The sequence below is a fragment of the Mizuhopecten yessoensis genome, unplaced genomic scaffold, assembly GCF_002113885.1.
Source record: "Mizuhopecten yessoensis strain PY_sf001 unplaced genomic scaffold, ASM211388v2 scaffold11133, whole genome shotgun sequence".
Taxonomy (NCBI): domain Eukaryota; kingdom Metazoa; phylum Mollusca; class Bivalvia; order Pectinida; family Pectinidae; genus Mizuhopecten; species Mizuhopecten yessoensis.
Genome location: NW_018408896.1, coordinates 3052835 through 3077092, shown reverse-complemented (window position 1 = coordinate 3077092; position 24258 = coordinate 3052835). Strand labels below are relative to the sequence as shown.

The 24258-nt window shown below is 36.3% G+C and overlaps 2 protein-coding genes across 4 annotated transcripts in view; one reads left to right on the top strand and one right to left on the bottom strand.

Annotated features, from left to right (window-relative positions):
* Positions 1-230: 230 nt before the first annotated feature.
* LOC110466413 (serine/threonine-protein phosphatase 6 regulatory ankyrin repeat subunit C-like) lies at positions 231-15028 on the bottom strand. Its single transcript, XM_021522873.1, has 5 exons — positions 14901-15028; positions 11355-11611; positions 10237-10351; positions 9266-9392; positions 231-8996 (listed from the first exon to the last, which is right to left on the bottom strand). The coding sequence occupies exons 1-5, from the start codon at positions 14938-14940 to the stop codon at positions 8504-8506; spliced, it is 1032 nt and encodes a 343-aa protein (XP_021378548.1). The 5' UTR covers positions 14941-15028; the 3' UTR covers positions 231-8503.
* LOC110466411 (cell division cycle protein 23 homolog) overlaps positions 13514-24258 on the top strand; it is an 18539-nt gene continuing 7794 nt past the window's right edge. The window contains exons 1-7 of one of the 3 annotated variants that reach the window (XM_021522872.1): positions 13514-13534; positions 19948-20017; positions 20975-21155; positions 21713-21812; positions 22388-22520; positions 23090-23267; positions 23583-23680. In XM_021522872.1, coding sequence (XP_021378547.1) covers positions 19958-20017; positions 20975-21155; positions 21713-21812; positions 22388-22520; positions 23090-23267; positions 23583-23680 — 750 coding nt within the window. In that variant the 5' untranslated portion in view covers positions 13514-13534; positions 19948-19957. Of the gene's footprint in view, positions 13535-14940; positions 15106-16325; positions 16543-19947; positions 20018-20974; positions 21156-21712; positions 21813-22387; positions 22521-23089; positions 23268-23582; positions 23681-24258 lie in introns of those variants that run through there. The other 2 variants (XM_021522871.1, XM_021522870.1) reach the window with 2 other exon arrangements.

Below are 24258 nucleotides of genomic sequence, written 5' to 3'. Positions count from 1 at the left end.
TGATAAAGAATTGCCAGCAAATCTGCAGATATGGGAGATATTATAAATTTTGAATCAATTCATGACAGCTCAGCCTGGGGAGGACAATTGGGAGATTTCGGCAACGCCCACAAGAGGTCCTTTTTTACAAAATTTGAGGAGACATCGAAATGAAACTATGACGGATTACCTAATGCTTGCATTTCAACACTGGCACTTGGCAGAGCTAATAATGATACAAAAACATCAGATTTTCATTCAGATATTTTATTTGATAAAAATTTGCCCTGCAAAAAGCTATAGGTGTGTTATTTGAACAACAAAATGAAAAATAGTTCTCCTTGTTGAGACGGTCTATATATAGTTAATGAGTATGACTACACAACATTTATACTCTATAGTAGTTTCTTGCAATGCCTTCTTTCATATTCAATCAACATGCACAAATCAACATTTTAATATTCAAGTTTGCCTTAGAAGTATAACAGAGTTGTCTAATTGACCCCAAACAACATATGTCTGTGTTTCTCCATCGCCGCTTTGTTTGACCTGCCATATCTGAACCTACACTCTTAATTAATTTTTAAAGATGCAAGAATTAAACTTGTGCAAGCTAAATAGTTAAGCTATGCTGTACATAGTCAGAACACTCACCCACACATGCTAACACATCGCTTTACTATCCATTACAGCTTGAAACATGTAAAAAAAAGTTCGAATATAATTTTTTCTTCATGAAATCCTGCAGCTAACATTTTTCTTTAGGTTCTTTAAATCAGACAAATTCATCTTTTAGTGATCATTAAGACTCTTGGGTTCAATTCATTAAGCTCTGTCAATGCAGACAAAAATGTAGCTTATACAATTTAACACCATTTGGGAGGAGCACTAGCTAATTCTGTGATCGTTTATCAATGATTACAATTAGTATGTTAACAAGATTTAACAAGAAGTCTGTTTTGTGTCCCCAAATGATTATATTGAGTACACTATACAGTGTCTATAACCTGATGTGATTTTAGAGGAACAATACTTTCTGTGATCAGGTAGGCTTTGACAAGTTTGTGATGCCCCAGATTGATTTATGTAACTTTAGTAAGTGATGTCAATATATGGAAATAACATTTGTGTTACCTTGTCCTAAAGCAAATGCTACTTTGAACGCCTGGTGCTTAAGCTATTTACAAACAAACCATGGATGTCTCTCCATACACATCATTAATACAAGTACACCGAGTCAACAATGAGTGCATGATTACATTATCAAAAATGTTAGCATATTTCAACTGAAACAGTAAAAATGTTTGTAGGTTTTCTTCACTTATGGAAGAGTAAAATTGAACACAAAGATGATAAAAAGATTTTCTCAACATCATCAACATTTTCATGATTTCTGAACATTTATCCAAGTCATTGTTTCTCTTTTAACATTTTCCAACAACTTTTTTGCTTTAAGACAGCCAATTACCATGGGCTCATTCTGACACTGATCACTTGAGCTTTGTGACTCTCGGGTGGTAATGTTGCAAAGTTCGGAAATGTTTTGATGGTTGAAAGATCAACTAAAAATGAAGTGAATACCTCTCTTTAAATATATTTTATAACCACATTAAGACCCTCGGTGCGCTTTCATCCGGGCCAACAAGATTGAAGTTAGAAAACTTGTATCATAATTGTTGTAAAATAAAGAAAGTTTCTGTTTGTGAAGTTTCATGATGCTGTTTATACAGAGATTTGTGTAGTGTGTGTAGTTTCAGGGTGTTTAGGGTATAGACAAACTACTCATACATATATGTAGTGTACTATGACATTGTGTGATACCGATTAGTCCGCTATGACATTATCATATAAACAAGTGTGCGACGTCATGGAATCTTCCAAAATGGGAAACTGACTACAGCTTTTTGATAAGGAAACAGTTTCTCATGTCATATGATAAACAGAATATAACATTTGTGCACAACCTATCTAAAACTGATCTAATGTATTCTGAATAATTCAAAATACCTCTTCAAAGAAAATGCATATGAAATTAACTGCCCCTTGTTAAACAGCAATTGAAAGATTTGATTGAAAAATTCCATTATAAGATTAACACTCATAAAAGAACCTCTAGACCAACACATAATCTCCCATTCTCTCTTTAACACATACAATCCGGAGACAAATCCATTGTATTAACCCTTTTGACCCCTATGCAGCTTTAGTAGACTCTCCCATGCATTGTTCTGAATGAGTCCATTATGGTCTACAGTGGTGAAAGGGTTAATAACATGGCCTTTAGCCTTTAAGACATTCTCTCTCTCTGTCTAATCCAATACTGTTTAGTTTTACATACACATTCATGTGTTATACAGTTCTGTTCACTTCTTTACACAAAGACAATGAAAACTGAGATTCATTTAATTAGACACCTGTTCTTTTAAGAAGGATACAGCAAACGAATTATATTCAAGTTTATTCATTCATCTAGAACCTCACAAGAAATGATGAACTGTCATCTTTGTGAACAGAAACACTGAATTGAAAATCAGGTAGCACTATACCAATCTTATCTATCTTAAGGCTTAGCTATTACTGGCAGTTCACACTAGATAGACGACCATTATCAATTCTTCTAGGAACAAATTCAATGAATTATTTATCTATGTGTATATATAAAGTGGAAACGTAATTCAAGCAGTTTATTAGAAAAAAAAGGACATATCACAACATTGATGAGGAGGAATCAAAAAAGCATATAATTTCAGACAAATTCATATAATCAAGTCTGTATGAATGACAATGAAGTAAAATCATTACAGTGTTTCCATATCATCACCAGCAGCAGGGTAATCAAAACTCAACTTATACAAATACTTCTACTTCAAACCTACCATCTTTTTGAATCGTGGATCAGCACAAACAACTTGGATATTGTCGTGCGATATTAGTTCTCTAGGGATATTGAGATATCTGGTTCATATGAGGATATCTGTTATCATACACCTCGTTCATCTATTTGTTTTTCCGTAAACAAATATCTGGTTCCTATTATGAAACATTTTAGAATTTGATTCCTATTGGTATTATCTTGTTTTACTTCATAGCTTAAAAGAGCTATAAAATATTACGTTATGTCTGCAGGATCCAAAAATACAGTACAACTCAAAGATTAATTGATGTCCATAGATAATACCCTGGAACCAGAGATCATGTGATGTCTGTAGGAACTAGAAATCACTTGATAGTATGTCTGTAGGATTAGAGAAATCATGTGAAATGGGAGTTCCCAGTAGAGCCAGCTACCAGTTAATTCCACATTAACAACCTAACTGTGATGTTTTAGTCATTTACAACAAGTACCAGTAGTAGAATGTAAAATTGATGGAAACAGGTAGGAATGGTGTTCCAGCCATTCCCTTACAGCAATGGTGCAGGTACAACAATCTGCACCAATCAAGGATCGATTCCATTACACAAAGAGGATTATACTGGAGACACAATCCTTGGTTAGCTAAGGTACAATATGGTCAGTATATGGAAACACTGTACATAATTATAAATTCAATTTACACAAATCTAGTTATTATGCAATGTCAATTATTTTATTTTTGACACCGAAAGCGTTACCATATATGTAAATTAGAGGAGAAAAAAGGAAAAAGAAAAAAAATCCATTGAACCCCCTCGACCAGCAAGGACGTGCAGATTTTTTTAGTGAAAGGTAGAAATCTATCCAATCAAGACAAGCAAACTAGCAAGGAGCTACAGAAATTCTATAGTGACAGACCTGTCTACTCAAAACCAGCAAGAAGCTACAAAACTCTGTAGTGACAGACCTGCCCACTTGAGACCAGCAAGAAGCTACAAAATTCTGTAGTAAGAGATAGTGACCTGTCTACTTGAAACCAGCAAGAAGCTACAGACATTCTGTAGTGACAGACCTGACCACTCGAGACCAGCAAGGAGCTACAGAAATTCTATAGTGACAGACCTGTCTACTCGAGACCAGCAAGGAGCTACAGAAATTCTGTAGTAACAGACATGGACCCCTCCACTTAAGTCTAGTAAGGGGCTACAGAAACCCTCTAGAGACAGATGGTGACCCCTCTACTTGTTAAAAGTGTTGTATTTTGTTAGATGTTTTCAAAAAGGTGTAGAATATTTAGTCTCATTAATATTCAGACATGAAGCTGTAAGCTGTACAGACTTCTGTATATACAATACATCACCATTACTGCATTGATATCTAACAGAAATATCATACACAGATACCACTGATGAAAAACAATTTGGATTTCAGATTTATGTTTTAAAATATTTCTAATTCAGTAATATTCTGTAAAACAGCTAACAAGTTGTTGACAAACAATTGACATTTCCATATTAGGACTAGATGAAATGTATGACTAAAAATTACTGAACTTAAATAAAAGACATCCAAGTACTTGATCCTTCATCAATGGTCACCAGCTTCCACAAATCATGAAGTAGGAACAGTCAGTTGAAATAATAATTACATCACACACATGTCATAAGGCTAGTTTGTGTTCCAAATAATGGAAAAATAAGAAGATAATTACATGACAAAAGTATTGCACTATTGAAAATTATCATGGAACAGAATTTGTATATACTATCAGAAAGAAACTACATAAAAATTGTAAGCTGAAATATAATGTAATCACGAGAACACATTCTAATAGTTTTATACTTAACTGACATGGACCTGATAATCTGACAAACTTTGACTACTTCAGGTATTTTCTAGTTGGAAATTTTGCATTAATTCAGAATTTCTAGTAATTACATTTTAACAAAACCATTTCTTCCAAAGGAGAGTCAGATAATAAAAGCATGTAACATTGAGATGCATTTAAGATGAAGAACAGCTACTATTATCAGTGTTATAATACCAATCACATTAATATTTTGCTGTGAACATGTTTTATAACACCTTGCAGAGCTTTGATTGACAGATAGTTCTCAATTTTTCATTTGTGACATTGTGGCGTTACTCTAAATCCTGTATCGTTCTTTTCCTAGACTTTTGATTAGTTCAGAAGCTCTAGCCCTCTATTGTTCCCTTTTTATTTTAACAATTCAACTGGCAATTTGTCCATAATACTGAGAATCTCAGCAGTAATATGGGGTGTTTTTTCTATTTTATAAAAGCATGCAGTTACTTTCATTGGGATATTATTTCAGAAAAAAAAATATGAAATCAACAGAACTTTGAAATCACCACTGCATAATTACAGCGCCAGAATACATAGTGGTGATAACATTAATGGCAGTATTACAGTAACAGCTTCAATCTGATGAAAAATCTATGCAACAAGGAAAACAAACGCTAAGGGAATTTGAATGATACTTAAAAAAAAAAAAAAAAAGGGTTGACAGGTTAATAGGTAGGCAGATGATTCTATGTCATATAACACATGTATACAATTACTAGTAAATACAGGTAAACAGTAAACAATATCCAGGTAAATACCAGCCAGGCAGGTAAGCAGTTGCTAGGGAGGGAGCAGTAGCCATGTCTACGAGTAGCCATATGCAGTTGAATTGTAGGAAAGTACAAAGTACCCAGGAAAATTAATAACAGTAGCCCAGCGAGGGACAGTGAATAGCAGCCAGGTAAAAAATTACTAGGTATACAATAGCCAGGTGTGCACAGGTACAAACAGGTAAAGATGCTAATGTATTACACAGAAAAACATATATTGATTTTTTTTTAGAATAGACATGCACTGCATTATTTAAGGTAAATCACGGCTATACTACATGTATATGATATGAATGACATATGAAAGAAATATAAAGTATAATTATAATAATGATATAACAGTAACAGTTTCTTGACTAGATAACAAGTCTACACTGTATCAGACTCAAACGCACTTGAGACTGAGATTTTCAGGACATATTTGCAATCAAAGATTTTAATCCTCTGCAATACGTATTCTTGATTAACATAACATATGATTCATGCATTACACACACATAAACTCTTTACAAAACATATGAGTCATACATTGCACTCATAAAACTCTTGACAAAACATATGAGTCATACATTGCACTCATAAAACTTTTTACAAAACATATGAGTCATACATTGCACTCATAAAACTTTACAAAACATATGATTTATGCTTTGCACTCTTTACACAATGTATGATTCATACATTACACACACCTCAGACAAATATCAACAATGAATGAAATATTTTCTATCTTAGATCTAAGGTCATCAACCTTCAATCATATTTCAAAATATTTTATGAACTTTTAATCAAGTCCATCAACCTTAGATCAAAAGACAAAATTTATCACACATAAATCAAAGGACAAAACTCAGCATTTTTGGATGAAACAGAAAAAGTCCATCAACTTTGGATAAAAGGTCATCAGCTTTCTTTTAAAGGTTTCCTACTTCCATCAAACGTTTCTAAACATTTGGTTAAAGTCATCAAAAACTTTCAGGTCCTAGTCACCACAAACCTTAGGCCAAGATCAAGATATTACATTAAAACGTAACTCGCTCAGCTTCAACTTTCAGGTATTCACTATTCCACATGGAAGGTCAACATCACAAAAGTAATCTACAACTGTATGTATAATGTGATTGAAGGCCAGATCATTCACCAGATACATATTTACTATACAAAAAATTGCACAATGTTTAACATAATATTTTTGTTTGACAAATTAAAAATCAAATAGTGTAGCTTATTCAATACACATAATAACAGACCTGACTGTCAGAATAACTCTTTTCTAAATGTTTATTGTAACGTCAAATTTTGTTTTTAACTGGAGTGTAAAATTCATGAAATATCCTTTACTACAACAACAAAAACATCATGTCCACTCCTTTTGAACAACAACAGTATTTGTTGTAATCTGTAATATATTTTAGAATGTTAAATGATAAATGAATGTGCCTGTTGAGAAAGGGTAAAAAGATTTATCATACAGGTGATTATTTTGGTAATTGACCACTGTATTATCAGGTTGCTAAACACTCAATAAACAGAACCTTACCTGTAAATATGAGTGCCGAAATAGTCGGTAACAAAAGCTTATGCATACCAGTATGCACTTACCATGCAATTTGACGAAGCTATAATTTGCCATATGATATTGAAGTTAACATGAATTATCATCCTTTTATATATTTATATACCATATACATATACATGTTCAATTTAAAAAAAAATTTTTTACATAATGTCAACAAAGAAATAGTGCTGTAAGAGTTGTCTCCCATTACAGAACATGTTCTACAGTATCTGTAAGAGTTGTCTCCCATTACAAAACATGTTCTACAGTATCCGTAAGAGTTGTCTCCCATTACAGAACATGTTCTACAGTATCTAACTCATATCCTTGCAATTGAAATCTTTACAGGGACCTCATACCTCATCCCAAACAAACAATTGATTTTAACCGTTACTCTCAACAGATAGCACTCTCAAATATGCAATGCCAGTGAATCATGATGAATATAAATACCTAGATATCAGATAAATTTGAGTTTTGATACATAATACGTCTTTAAATAATTCTTTCAAAATTGAAAAATAATTCAGAGAGTAGCTGGTACAGCCACTCAAATATTTCTTTCAAGATTTCTTAAAATGTATGAGACATGAATTTCCAGCACAACTAATCATGTCTGATTACTTTAAAATTTCTACATCAAATTCAAATCATAAATTTGTTTCTCATTTTACAGGGATTATCTATCAAGATATTGATGTAATACAAACAGAAACATCTGATTTCACATAAAATACTTCACTCATGTATGACCCTTTCATGGTAAAAGAATAAGGAAATTGCAGTTATAAACTTGAAGTCTCTGTAATGTAATATTCAACACTTTGATTTCAATAAAGACCTAACAATCCGATCAGTAGGAGCTTTAGAACATCTATTTAACCATTTCATGCTTCAAATCTGATTACAATCATACAGTAGAGAATAGCAGTAGATACATCGCCATTGGAAGCCAAATAAGTATCAATTAAATGTAAAGTCAATTAATCAAATCACCTATTAATCAAATCACCTATCATTTCTCAAATAGGTACATATACTTACCGGTAAGTGGATTTATTAGCGATACGATAATTGTAATTAGTATTTAAGAAGCAACATGAAGCAGTTTTAATGATAATAATTGTAAAGGTTTAGGCGAAGACATGTAAAGGCTATTTAAAGTCTTTTTGTCTGATCCTACAGTTATAATTAAATATTTGACATGAAATGATTCAGCGTTTTCCAGGTGCTTTTTAAATGATGTCTCCTGTTTTCGGGTGAAAGGATTACCACATGTGAAACAATAACGAAGTGTACACATAGGGAGATTCAGGATTATCATCGTTTACAAATCTCTGGGATTGTGATCACTACGTCGTACGAATCTGCATGTGACAGTGTGACAAGTTCATTCAACACACATCCTTTGTTCATAACAATTATATCACTATCAACATGTCACTTATCAGTTAAACTTAAGCTAATCAATGTCGTCATTCCTGTGTTTTGGGCTGGGGTAGGTGGAACATGGTACGAGATAGGTAGTTTTTGAGTGTGGCTGGTACAGGCAAACGCCAAACCATCTCCAACAGGTTTCCACGCTCTTTCAAACGCTGCTGTATCATCTTACGACACAAATTCATAAGAGAATGTGGAGAGTTCATATTATTTTTATGCCACAAGGAAAATGGTTCATCATCTGCCAAAAGTTCATCTGGAATGCCAGGTCCCTTCCACTTTAGCCAGTCCACTAAGTTCAGCATATCACAGTCGGCTGCGAACAGAACCTTGATGCAGGGCACCTGATACTTAAGGTCTTCTTTATACAAGCCTGTACTGAGGGAGCTAACACACACATACAACGGGGTTCTGCCCATGTGGTCAAGCTTGTTCACATCTGCATTCTCGTTCAGAAGCATTCGACTCATGTCCTTTAATTTCCAATGAGCAGCTACATGGATTGGTGTTTTTCCTAAATTGTCACACCTTGGTAATAAAAAACAAAAAGAGTTTTTCTTTAAATTGACTGTGCAGGTTACAATACATATATCTATAAATACACAACTTATAACTGTGTAACAACAAAAGGACCAGGACTCTTGTTCTGAATGGGGTTTTGGATAACCAATATGTTCTGCTCTAATTGAATGAATATAAAGGATTTCAGGTAATAATGAGAACAGAGGTAATTCTAAGCAGTATAATTTCTGTATATGACAAACAATATGGATAACTTGGTAGACATTCGTACGTACAAGTGAATGGCAGCGCCTGCTGTTAAAAGTCTTTGAACAGCTACATAACTTGAATGCACAATGGCATTCTGTACACAGATATACAGCGGAGACTGTCCTTCCTTGTCAGACTTGTTTATATCAGCTCCTGAAACACCCAAAATGATTGTCATTCTGAATTAAATCCTATCCTTATAAATCCATACAAACATAATCAAACCAATATTTTTTGCAGGGATATATGTAAATCAGGTAGAGGTATATGTAAATCAGGTAGAGGTATATGTAAATCAGGTTGAGGTATATGTTTATCAGGTTGAGGTATATGTAAATCAGGTTGAGGTATATGTAAATCAGGTAGAGGTATATGTAAATCAGGTAGAGGTATATGTAAATGAGGCTGGGATATCTGTACTAGATATCTGTACATGTGTCACCCTGGTGAAATACTAGCCGCTACCTAACGACTCGGCTAGGGAGAACTCTCTATAGCTCATTCGGAAGAGTAAGACTAGTAAACCTAAGTCCAGACAGAGGCATTGAAAAAAATAATGACCCCTGTGACATTGGTGCCCACGTAGGGACGCAGGAGATTTGTCAAAATACTCAGAGATGCTTGCAAAGCAATCGCTATGACCCCTGGAAAACTCGGGACAAGTTCTTCCCTGGAGGGAGAGTATGTCACCCTGGTAAAATACTGACCGCTTCCTACTGACTCGGCTAGGGTGAATTCTCTTTAGCTCATTCGGTAGACCGTAAGACAAGTAAACCAGAAGTCCCGGGTTCGACTCCTGTCGAAGGCTCGTGTATGTGGCTTACACACATTCAGTATTAACAAGACTTTTTGTAACAATGTTGATATGGTTGTTTTAAGAAGATGTACACATATTTGGATCAAACTTTCATGATTTAACCAATTTCGTTTCAATATCATGCATCTTGAATATGAATCTGCTTCAAGTAACATGTCAATAAGAAATATCAGTTTTTACCTGCTTCCAGTAGCATGTCAATAAGGACTGGTCGGCCATGGAAGGCTGCCTTGTACAATGGAGTACAACCATTCTTGTCAGTTAAGTTGATGGCAGCACCAGCTTTCAGCAAAATCTGTAAGATATATATGTATCATAAAATCACAATAACAAATTCCTAATGGTTATTACTATATCAATCAGCCTCCAATGAAACCATACAAAAAAAGCAAATAAAGCATAAAGAATCATATTAAAAGTCTTTACACAAATGCCATTTTGAAGTTGGTTAAATTAAGGACACGTTTATACCAAGTAGCACAAAAATGCGTATTGATTTTACATGAAATTCTGAATTTCACAAGAGTCCCAAGAGGTTTGCTTCATTCAATCTGTTGCAAAACAAATTTGATACATCTGTCATTAATTTTTTCTTCAATTAGGAAGTCTTATACATGTGCAATGACAGACCAGATATCATGATCTAAGGACACTTAAGACGTTGTTGAGGACTTCGCGTACATGCGACCTCTGTGACCTTGAATGTAAGCTTAAGCCCCCTTTTGGCCATGCCCCTCAGCCCTTGGGGGGATAAGCCCCACCATTAATACACTTTTGAATCCCGAGCTCTCATGAATGCTTCTGACCAAATATGATTGATATCCAGTGCATAGTTCTACAGAAGAGGTCATTATGGAATTTATAGCAATTTAGCTAAATTGCCCCCTTTTGGCCCGCCCCTCTGCCCCCTGGGGGGTCAGCCCCACCATTTGTACAATTTTGCAATAAGCCCAGGGGTCCTACATCCAAGCAAGCTATGCCAGAAAGACTTGGGTTACCGATTATGCAATCAAAAAGTTACTACATATTCATCAATTGTAAAGCTCAAAATACTACCTTGCACAATAGTCAATACATTCAATTTATATTGAGTTATCTCCCTTTAAATGTTTTCATTATCATATTTATTAAATCATGCATTCTCCAGCCTTTTGATTTATACATCATAAGCTACTAATTCCAAATTACCATTCAGGGTTAATTTTTTTAATTGCATCATGTGGGATTTTTTTCTAAATGAGATATATGCCACTATAACTGCAACTATAATTCTGAAGTAATAATTATTATAAGCAGACCTGAGTGACCTCCACATGGTTGAGAGAGACAGCAGCCAGAAGAGGGGTGGTACTATCTTTAACACTGGGCACAGCTGGGTTACTCCAGGGGTAGTTAATATCAGCTCCTTGTGTGATCAACATTTTCACACCCTCCCGATCATTAGCCATCACCGCCAGGTGTAGCTCCCGCTCCCGTTTCGGCATTCCAAGTGATACAGTGTCACATTTTGTTGATTTGGAATTACCCATATTCAAACAAAACAGGTACATCAGGGCTATAAAAGAGAAATAGGTATACATTGTAGTGTGTGGTATACATAGTGTGTGGTATACATTGTAGTGTGTATATAAGTCTGGGTACCAAATCAGGGCTTCAATTTGAATTTTAAAACATTTCTGTCCTGTGTCTAAGTCTTAAGTCTGGAGACAAACACTCAACCGTCACAAGATTTTACATTACGTACACCTAAAATTATGCACAAAATGCAAATATCAATTTCTTGTTCTCTTTATTTCAATTATTGCATTTACTAGATGATCTTGTGATATTTTGTGTTATCACATTCCGAACATAAATTTGTGTATACATGTATATAATATCCCTTCTGGAAATTAAAGGACATTTATAGCAATGCCTGTGCCTGTACATGTGTAATCCATTGTACACATTTTGGTTCAATAAAATTGATTTGAAATGAAAACATATATATAATACAACTGTATTGTAAATTATTCTGAGTATTCATAACACTATTTAAGAGGCATTTATGTATTCATTATTATTTTCTCATTACAGGTTGTGGTTGTGAGTACCATTTGTCCTTTTCATTTGTACCTGGTTAGGATGGATGTCCAGGTTAACTGGTTCGTCTGAGTTCTGCATATATTTATTTAAGAACCTAGTTTTTCCTTACATGTAACATATGAGGACTAGATATTGTGCAAGGACCTACAATCCAATTTGTAATTACAAAATTTGATACACTTCATATCCTATTCATCTCAAAGTTGTCTCAATGCAGTTTAAATTAATATTTAGAAAATATCCTGTTTATTTCAAAGATTTTAATAAAACCAACAATTTTGACATAAATATGGTTTACTGTAATAAATTTATAATTTGTTTCGATATAATAACTCACTCATAAAATACATGTTAAACAAGATAGTAGTAATAGTATCTCCCTACCGTGAAAGTTCTGTCCGACAGAAATCTTCAGCCAACAGGTGATATTTATTGAGTGTTTAACCAGGGACTTTAAATATTCATTTTTACTTTAATTCCTGTTAAGCATCAATCATTAATTCAAGCATTACACAATTATTTACATAAGACATGCATACACGCTGAGTTAAACATATTTATTTCCTTGCCAATAGGTATGGAAATGTCATTTAGTGAAATTAAAAATTGCATGATGTAGTGTACAGTATAATAAACAAGGAAGCAGGAAAAAGTAATATCTGAAAGCAAAATAGAAATAAAATTTGTGTGTGTGTGGTTTTTTAAACCTATACTTTCTTCACAAGGAAACAGAAACAAATTTTATGGAGCTAATATAGATGAGGTATTCAATTTTTTTAAATTGTCAGCTAGGTAGGTTCATTGAACCACTGTATCCCATCACAGTATCATACAAGGTGACTAGTCAAGGTCACCATGCAAAGTCTGAGGTTTTATTTGTATTCTCTGGGTATGTGCAGGGGACAGTTTACAACAGTTGAAATCTTTCCTATTACTCTCCTCCCTTTTGCTTCAACTTTCATGTTTCCGGTTTTGAACATCTTAATCTGCCTTGACCCCCCACCCTTTCACACACATCTTAATCTGCCTTGACCCCCTCCCCCCATATCAACATTTTTCTAAAGTAATTATAAGATATAACACCTGCAATATCATTTATTCATTACTGGGCCATAACCCATTTGTCAACATAGGGTTATGTGTTCTAAGACTCCCTAAATATTTTGGAGCACATAATCCACTTAGGATCCTCTTCACTAGACTCAAAAACTGTTTGTAATTAGTGTACATATTCATCGTCTGGTCTGTATATATATACATATATTCATCCATTGCATTAGTTGTATTTTACTTCCTGTTTGTTCCACAACTCGTCCAGACTGATTTTAAAGTCATTGATAGCAAGTCTGCAGCTACAATATCTATGTTATGGCAAGTTGTTCTAATGGAGAAGGTATTTTCTGAAGTGATGTCCTCTCGTATGACCCCTCGGGGATATGTCTATGGAGCATGCCTTCTTCATTAACTATGCTTATATCAATGCATTTACTTTGTAAATCTCTACAATATCTTCTATTATACATTCTTTTCAACCTTTTGAAATTTTCATAGGGGAGTATCCGTGTTCAAAATTAAAAACATCAATAAAACGTTTGTAGATACATATATAATATATATACCCCTAGGGAAAATAGCACTTTAAAATGGCATATTTACAGTTGTTCATTCAGATGAAATCATTATAGATCTTACAATATAGAAATAGTTTAGCAAATCCAGCGGTTAGAAATATTAAATTTAAAAGTCCAAAATTGGGCTTCTAATAGGGACAGTTGGCAAGTATGATTATAAGCCTACAGGTAATTATATGCATGTTGTGACAGAATTTGTGTTCAACTTCTAGGTAATTGTTCGTCTTTCTTTGTACACTTTCCAGCTATTCTATGTTTTTTTCTTATAGGGTTTCCATACAGAGTTAGCATATTCCAGGTGGGTCATTTGGTTCAAATGATTTATAAAGTGGAATGACTTAGTTGGCATCCAAAAACTTAAAAGTTCTTATCATTATTATGCCAAACATCATGATTAATGTTGTTTTCTTTGTACTTGTTGACATATATGCTTTTCAAACATGAGTTCTTAGTCAAATGCTTTATGTAAATCTAAGGTCCTTTACATCTTTGCATGATAATTACTCATCATCATCAGTATCCAACAATGGTACGTAGATCGAGGTAAACAAAACACCATAATTTTGAAATTGTTGGGTCATCAGAGTGGACAGCATTAGTACCAGATTACTTGATTATTAACTATGTGACAACTCATAGTATGGACATAAATTCATTCCATTAAAGGTACATGCATCATTCAGTTGCCATTTTTCTTTTATAGATTGTTACTTTGTATATAAAATGAGTTTTCCGTGATTTTCCATTCCACCAAGATTTGGTTGGTGTAATGGATAAAAACTTCAAAATACGTCTATTAAAAGAGAAAGATACTTTTATATTTGCATTCCTCATCATGGGATAGGGAAGTATTAAGTATCATTATAGGGGGGGAAAAGTCTCCTGTGAAATGATATCATATTGCTTGTATCTGTGTATGTTGCTCTGTTCCTTATTGATCACATGTGTCTTCATGAATCTTTTTAAACACAGATGATCAACTATTCAAATCATCAGTAATTCTTCATATAACTGATCAATATGTTAAATAAAAAACAAATCTAGACATGCCAATATTCTGCCAACGTCGCATTTACAGGAAAAACAGAGCACGTCAGTCCGTCATTACCCCATCCTTTTGATGTTTACCTTTGAACGAGCGACTACTACGTCCCCTGTTCCGGCTCATCCATCGATCTAGAACTCAATGTCACTCCAATAACCAAAAACACATTAATTTCTTCTTCAATACACACTGTCCACTTGCAGGTAATATGTTCACTTCTCTTCTGTCAAACGTCAAAGAGACACCATACTGTTGGGAACCCGGATGCAGGGATCCTTCATTGTATACGTTTGTATCATTTTAAAAATTCGTTTGTTTGAACACCTTTAAAATTTAAAACTTATCAATCGATTATTTGTTATTAGTTGTATGCAGAAAATTTCGTTAAAGGGAATTTTTAAAGGCCTCATGTAATATATTTTTTTTTTTTATTAAATTAGAAAGTAGTTACGGAAATTATTGTACCGATGTCGACTCGATGTTTAACTCTGTACTCTTCATCATAAAGACGCTCTTTCATAGTTTTCCTGGGTCTCACTTAAAAGCGTCTTCAACCGACAACGAGCGTCTTCAAGTGACAACAAGCGTCGCCAGACAAAATCTTTAAAAATTTGATTTGTTGAAAAATGATTGAGTTATCGTCAATTTAATTCATACGATGTACAGATATTAAGCTATACGCCGTGCCACATATGTGTACGTAGGGTGGAATTGGCCGCGCACGCGCAGCATTTCAAGTTGAGCACAGTTGTTTGGCGCGATTTGTCAACGATTGATAAAGCGCGCAAAGTTGACAAGTTCCGAAAGTATATGTGGAAGAAAACAGACTTTTTAATATCTACGAATGGTATGTTAACAATACCTAAAACCGAAGCAATCGCAAAAAAAAAACAGGGACGCGGGCTGGGGTTACTACAATATATTCCGGTCTAACTGTTCCACATATGTGACACGGCGTATAGCTTCGTAAAATTAAATTCACGATAGCTCAATCATTTTTTAACAAATCTACCTGAAGTTTATTATAAGGTGTATTATAGTTATATGAAAAACATATCTTCTGATGTCGCTTACATTATAGGTTAATATTCGAGATATTGTCTGAAGACGCTTTACGATCTATTCACACACGTATGCCACGCCGCCGATCGTAATAATAAATTAATCATAACTCGATCATGTTTTCAAATATCGAGCTGAAATTTGGAATATATATCAATAAAAGCCTAACTAATAACATATCTTCTGATGTCGCTTACTTTAGCGGGAAATTGTAACGATATTATCTGGCGACGCTTTCTTCACTTTACATGCTAATACACACATGTGCCACGCCGTGATCGTAAAAATTCAATTCATCATAACTCGGTCATTTTATCAAATATCAAATTAAAATTTGGTACAGAGGTGTATTATAGTCATATTAACAACATATCTTCTGATGTCGCTTATTTTATTCAGTATTTTTAAAGATTTTGTCTGGCAATGCTTGTTGTCACTTGAAGACGCTTGTTGTCGGTTGAAGACGCTTTTAAGTGAGACCGGTTTTCCTTCAATACTGACAAACGTTTAGTTGCACTGGATTTAGATACACAAAATTCGAGAAATGGCGGACATTTCAACTTTTCAAGCTCTTGATCTTCCACCTATTTCAAAGATAAAGTTTGATTTGATTCGTGCAACAAGGGAATGCTCACAGAGAAAATTACTTAATAGCGCAAAATGGTTTGTATTGAGTGGTATTGATTTGTATTTATTGGTATCTAGATTTGATTCCATGTGCCATACTCCCGTATCAGCTTCTGAATCCGGCGTAGTTACTTCCTAAGGCAAATTAAAAATATATGTGTGTTTCCTGTTTTGGCTCAAAAAAATCAGGGTAGGTAGCTAGGTAGGTAAGAAAAACTTTTTTTTTTCTGGTGAAGAAAATCTGATTACGTCCGTGAATGTTAAAAATATGTTATTGTTTAATAAAAGTATGAAAGGCACCAAATATATAATTTTTGATGTAAAATAAATACACAAACACATTAACAGCTTTTGTGCCAAAACGACACATTGACGTAAATTGTTATTCAACCCACCTAATAAGATATTTATGGAATAACCATGGCCAACGTAATTTACAGTAGTGCTACCACCAATGTTACATTTCTAAATTATCCCTACTGCTGGACACTAGCTTTTAATAATCCAAACTCTACTGATGGTCACCATAATTACGTTCTCTTTTATCCCCTTCCTCTTCCTTTAATGGAGAATACTCTTTCTAGAGTGTTGAGTTCTCCAGCACGACTTATGCCGACCGCAGCTAAAACTTCCGTATGTACAGTTTAAAAGAGGTAAAAACAGTGGGGTCTACATAGCATATTGGTGGCCGGCTGCCTCGTACTGTACGAGGGGTCGTGCTGTTCAGGGTGGGAGACGATCGTATGTCGGGCGGGATTGCATTCCATGTGATGATGGTACGTGGTACAAACGAGTATCGGTATGTGTCGAGCTTTGTTGGAATTTGCCGTATGTTGTTAGCAGTAGCTCCTCTGGTTCTTCCTGATGTTACGGTAATGTCCTGGTGTATTAGTACCTCAACCAGATTGTTGATAATTTTGTAGAACATGAGCGTCCTGTTTCTGGCTCTTCGTTGTTCTAGTGGCTCCCAAGCTAGTTGACGCAGCATGTTTGTGACACATCCTGGTTCCCTGTTGAAGTAGTCCCCTGTGGCAAATCTGGCAGCTTGTCGCTGGTCTCTCTCAAGTTGGTCCTTCTGTTGTTGAAGATGGGGATCCCAGACAGTGGAGGCATACTCAAGCACGGGCCTAACGAGAGTAGTATAAGCCTGGGCCTTTACTTCTCTGGTACATCCCCTAAGGTTTCGCCGAAGGAATCCAACCGATCTTGCAGCCTTGGCAGAGGTTTGGTTTATGTGCTCACGCCAGGAGAGATCTGAGCTGATATAGGCTCCAAGGTATTTGCTTCCGGGGACAGTCTCTAGGGTTTGGCCGTGGAGTTGGTAGTCGGTGTGGATATAGGGTTTCTTTTCCTGGAAATGTTGATAGTGATACACTTGTCCGGGTGAAACAACATCTGCCAGTCTCGCTCCCACTTTTGCAAGGCATTGAGGTCGTCCTGTAGGATGGCAGTATCCTCACTCTTGTTGGTGATGCGATATATGGCGCAGTCGTCAGCAAAGAGTCTGACTGGAGACTGTACGACATAGATCTGGTAGGTCGTTTATAAAGGCCAAAAACAAGAGCGGGCCTAACACCGATCCTTCGGGGACTCCTGAATCTACCGATGCCTCTGAAGTTGTTGACTCTTCCACTAACACTCTCTGTGTCCTGTTGCTTAGGAAGCTGCTTATCACTTCTAATGTGTTGTCGCGGACCCCGTAGTAGGCTAGCTTGTGGAGTAAGCGTTGGTGAGGCACCTTGTCGAAGGCTTTGGAGAAATCCAAGAGGATGACGTCGATTTGTGTGCCTTCGGCAAGGCCCTTCCCAAGCTCGTGCACGGTGTAGATAAGCTGCGACTCGCATGAGCGCCTACTCCGGAATCCGTGTTGGGCTTCTGTCAAGATGGAATGATGGTCTAAGTGACGTATAATGTTGGAGTGCAGGATGTGTTCCTGGATCTTGGAACATATGGCAGTAAGGGAGACCGGTCTGTAATTGGAGGCCTTGCTCTTGTCGCCTTTCTTGAAGATCGGAACCACTTGGGCCTTTTTCCAGTTTTCCGGAACCATGCCTACGTTTAGGGATTTCTGATAGATATGGGAGAGGGCAGGAGCAATCTCGTGGGCCATCTCCTTCAGAAGACGTGCTGGGACAGCGTCTGGCCCTGTCGCCTTATGTGGCTTAAGGTTCCTTAGCAGCTTCTCCACTCCTGGCCTAGTAATGTTGATGCTATAAGGGCTATCTCCTTTATCCGGGGGATTGCTCAGGTTCTCCTTGGTAAAAACAGATTTAAACTGGGAGTTTAGGATGTCCGCCTTTGTCGTGGGGTTGTTGTGAATGAGTCCATCCTCATTTCGCAGGGGAGCTATTCTGGTGGACTCTTGTTTCTTCCCCTTGACAAACGACCAAAACTTCTTTGGATTGGTCTTGGCGTCAGGGCTGATGATGTCCTGCATGTAAGTGTTGTGGTCTTGTCGGATACTCTTTTGGCAGGCAGCCTTCAATTCCTTGTAACGCCGGACATCACAGGGGCGGCTAGTTGACTTTGCTTTCCTGAACACCCTGTTTTTCTGCCGAGTCAACCTTCTTGTGCTGATATTTATCCATGGATTTGTAGGCCTTGATCTTGTGAGTTTGTGTGGTACGTGGGTGTCCATTAGGGTATATTACTGATACTTTCTGTTCTCAATTTCCACTGCCTCCACTGGCGCCAGTTCAAATTAATTGAACAACAAAATAAGTATATATTTACTCTAGATATTTACAACACAAGTTTTTTAATCTGTCATAAACTATACAAGTTTTTACTAGATTGTGAACTCAATCTCTCCACTTCAAACTTAATTTTCTCTAACTATAAACTGTAAAACTGCGCAGAACACAAAATACAGCTAAATTATCCTTTTATTATATAATTACTAACTTCCTAATTCTCACTTTAACTCTAACTTTCTAACTCTCCTCTATATCTCTTGACTTCTCCACCCCAGCAGGTGGGGGATCAGGAAAAGAATACACCTGCTGTTACCCACTGCATGTATCATAGGAGGCAACTAATGTGAGAACCCCCTGCAGAATTGGGGAGTTGCTTTAATTTGGTGTCCTCTCTTTGGGAGCACAAAAGTAACCAAAATAAATCTGCTGTGCCCATTGCAATATCTTTCCATGCAGGCCATATATAGGAACGGATAATTGAGATAACATCACACATGATCTATCATGGCGGTCATTTCTTTTCTTTATTTAAGACGGACTTGGCTAATTTTGTGAAATTTTGGAACGCAATATATAAGAATTGTCTCGTCTTCAGAAGCTACGTTATCACAGCTATTGTTGACTGGCAATGAGATAAAGACAAAAGGAATATTAGTATAATAACCATGAGGATTGTATTTTCTCTGAATTTGAATGATTGACGACTGTTCATTGTAAAAGTATGTTTTCATTTTGTTTGTTTTAGGGCTGCCGAAATGTCATATGGTTTAGAAGTTCAGGTAGAAACATCTCAGCTGCGACATCAGGACCGAGAAGTAAGTTTGAATAACAGATTAGTTATATCTACCAACGTTATATGTTGTTCTGGCATGTTCCCATTCACATACACTAACCAGGAACCAGCTGGTCCGACTCGTTCAACATGCTACTAGACAGTGCTGAAACGCTGAAGGATGTTCAGGGTTTAACGTTATGTGGTTCTGGCATGTTCCTATTCACATACACTAACCAGGAACCAGCTGGTCCTACTCGTTCAACATGCTACTAGACAGTGCTGAAACACTGAAGGATGTTCAGGGTTTAACGTTATGTGGTTCTGGCATGTTCCCATTCACATACACTAACCAGGAACCAGCTGGTCCTACTTGTTCAACATGCTACTAGACAGTGCTGAAACCCTGAAGGATGTTCAGGGTTTAACGTTATGTGGTTCTGGCATGTTTCCATTCACATACACTAACCAGGAACCAGCTGGTCCTACTTGTTCAACATGCTACTAGACAGTGCTGAAACGCTGAAGGATGTTCAGGGTTTAACGTTATGTGGTTCTGGCATGTTTCCATTCACATACACTAACCAGGAACCAGCTGGTCCTACTCGTTCAACATGCTACTAGACAGTGCTGAAACACTGAAGGATGTTCAGGGTTTAACGTTATGTGGTTCTGGCATGTTCCCATTCACATACACTAACCAGGAACCAGCTTGTCCTACTCGTTCAACATGCTACTAGACAGTGCTGAAACACTGAAGGATGTTCAGGGTTTAACTTTGTACATACATCGTAGTTTGATGGAAATTTCCCTGTACATCATCTTGCTCCTGGAAGATGCTGGAATAGTGAGTCACTACATTATGTCATCATGGTTTACCAAGGCAACTACATTTAAACCACAAATCTCACCATATTTTAATCCATTGTCTAATGTGTGTTACCTTGTTTTGATAAATAAAAAAAAGCTGCTTGTGATGCATTAACCATATTTGTTGAAGGACTTTCTAAAAGAGTATGACCAGTACACGCTAGCAGTGAGCTATTTTGACCTGAAGGAGTATGACAGGGCAGCCCACTTCGTCCATGACTGTCACAGCAGCCAGGCCTACTTTCTCTACATGTACTGTCGCTACCTCGCCGAGGAGAAACGCAAAAACGATAATGCTTCAGACTCCATAGGTTAGTCAAATGTAGATTTTTTATTAACAAAAAGTATGGGCTGAAAGATAAGTTAAACAAACGAAATGTTCCTTTTTGTACAAGAAATTTAAAACTAAAATTTCTTGCTCTTTTGATCAGGATAGAGGCTATAGTGACAAGCTCTGTGATTTCAGATTTTTTATCATACTTTGGAAATTTGTGACACAATTTTCAAAAGTATGATATGAAAAGTTTCCCACTTTTTACGGTAAGACAGAAAAATCTTTCAATGTATCATCAGAGTTTTAAATGTATTCCAGCCAGCCAGCATGTTACAGGTAGTATTGGCAGGTTTCATGTGCACGTTCACACCCAGCTTCCTGATTTTCCTATGACACCTTATAGATGTAGGAATGGAAATAATGTGTTCAAATTAATACAGTGTATTGTCCAAATCGGGTGATTGTTGAATCGTTACATGATAACATTTATTAGGCTATGATAGACTGACATAACTACTTGTTTGAGTTATGCCATGAAGATATAGTGAATGAAATATGACAAGGCCTTTAACCTTTGACAATCTGTGTTTAAAGGTCCCCCAAACAAACTGGAGAATGAGCAATTGAAGGCCCTCAAAATGGAGCTGTGTAAAAAATATGCCAACAAGGAACTTGATGGATTTTGTTTATATCTGTAAGTGTTGGAAAAAAAAATCCCTTTGGTTTTCTATTTCTCATCAAATTAAAAAAATATAACAGGTAATAACGGTCTTCTGAATTAGTCTTTGAAGCCAAAGATGTTGGGATTTATTTTGATGTGCATGTGTACATATACTACATGTTTGGAGAAGTCCCCAGCTTTGTTGTGAACTAGGCCAGAACACTATTAACTATTAATGTTATGCCTGAACACAATATGCAGTATGAACAAGATATTTTTTCTTTGTCCTTCTTAAAATGAAGAGTTATGGTATGATGTTGTTTGTTGATTTTTTTTAACATGTTTGATGACTCTCCATCAGTTGACCAGTTTACAAATCAAACACCATCTGTGCTCAATATTAGATGTTCTGAGGAAACCCTTGTGATTTAATTCCTATTTCAAAAACAAATTTGAGTTCAACTCAACCTAAGTTTAAACTCCTTATACTGGGTTGCTAGGTACTGCAAGGGAAGTTATATTAGAAATAATATCATTAATGTTCACCAGAAAAATTATTGACAATATCAGAGCCAGGATTAAGTATATGTCAGTAAACTATTCACCAGGTATGGAGTAGTCCTGAAAAAGTTGGATCTGATCAAAGAATCAATGGAAATATTTGTGGAGGCTATAACCCAAGAGCCTTTACACTGGGGAGCATGGCAGGAACTGGCTGGACTCATCACAGATAAGGAAACAGTAGGTGTTAAGGGTGCCACACATGTTCACCAAGGTTCTCCCCAGGCCATTTGGCTACTATGAAGCCATATCGTGATTCCACCCTCCCCCATCTTGGTTTGTTACCTTTTTTTTTTGTTACCCATGTTACAGTGCTGTGTCTGCCTAAGACCTCACTTGAAAATGAAACACATCAGCTCACAAAATCTGTGGGGAGAACCCTGATTCACTGACCAAGCTAGGAAATGTATAGGTTTGTCACGTGTATAAATATATCTAGCCAATTTCTCTACTTTTTTAACGAGAATGATATTTAAACTTGTTTTCAGCATTTGTCAATGTTACTAGAAATCAATTTATAAACTTGATGGCGTCTATAGAATTTGCCTGATTTTGGCTAACTTGATGGACAATGTAGTACATGTACCATTAACCAGTGAAATATAAGATTCTATCAAAATAATATAGAAATTAAATAAAGCAGGTTTATGATGTCGGTAACTAGCAAAACAATCTGATCATTGACCAATCAGAACAGTCACAGCCGAAGCCCAAAATGTAGACTATTGAGATGTTTTGTATTCCAACAGCTATTATCCCTGTACTTACCAAATCACTGGATAAAGAATGTGTTCCTGGCTCACATATACCTCCAACTCCAACTGAACGAGGAGGCCATGAAGATCTATCAGAGCTTGGCAGAAAATGGGTTCGCCAAGAGTTCATACATAGTGTCACAGATCGCAGTGGCCTACCACAACATGAGAGGTGAGCAGTTCATACACTACCTGCCGAAGAAGTAATTCTAGGGTCCGTGGCAAGAAAGCTTCTTTCCTCTCACCATTTTTAAAAAAGTTGAGTACTGTAAGTCATCATTTGTGACTGTACAAAGTGTTTGTGACAATGAATTCAATATTAATAATCAGAATTTGTCAGGGTTCAAAATTGTGATAATGACAGTTTGAATGTTTACCATTAATTAATTCGCAGAATTTGTGTCAGGATGGTAGATTTTTTTATATTGTCAGAATTTGCAAGGTTTGCACGGTATGGGTATTGACCTTGATTTATTTTGTTGTTCAGATGTAGACCAGGCGATGACCGTGTTCACAGAGCTACAGGAAATGGACCCCTACAGACTGGAAAACATGGACATCTTCTCCAACCTGCTGTACATCAAGGTTTCCTTAAATTTTACAATAGTGAAAAAACACAGGAACATCTACTGTAATACACCCAACATTTGCTATTATTAACTTTTTATTAGGTCACCTGAGCTTTAGCTCAAGTGACCTATTGCTATCCGTTTTCGTCCGTCGTCGTCCGTCGTCCGTCGTCCGTCGTCCGTCGTCCGTCGTCCGTTAACATTTTACATTTCAAACTTAAAGTCAAGTTCTGCTGGGCCGATTGAACTGAAAGTTGGTAGGAATGATCGCCTCATGGTCCTGACAAAGTGTTGTTATTTTTCGGGTCGATCAGAAATCCAATATGGCCGCCACGGCCGCCATTTTGAAAACCTATTTCAAACTTAAAGTCAAGTTCTGCTGGACCGATTGAACTGAAAGTTGGTAGGAATGATCGCCTCATGGTCCTGACAAAGTGTTGTTATTTTTCGGGTCGATCAGAAATCCAATATGGCCGCCACGGCCGCCATTTTGAAAACCTATTTCAAACTTAAAGTCAAGTTCTGCTGGACCGATTGAACTGAAAGTTGGTAGGAATGATCGCCTCATGGTCCTGACAAAGTGTTGTTATTTTT

Excerpts from the sequence above, each read along its gene's own strand:
- LOC110466413 (XM_021522873.1), bottom strand. The coding sequence starts at position 14,940 with ATGAGCCGGAACAGGGGACGTAGTAGTCGCTCGTTCAAAG. Across the intron at positions 11,612-14,900 it reads TAGTAGTCGCTCGTTCAAAG|CCCTGATGTACCTGTTTTGT; the intron begins GTAAACATCAAA and ends TCTCTTTTATAG. Across the intron at positions 9,393-10,236 it reads TGACATGCTACTGGAAGCAG|GAGCTGATATAAACAAGTCT; the intron begins GTAAAAACTGAT and ends TGGGTGTTTCAG.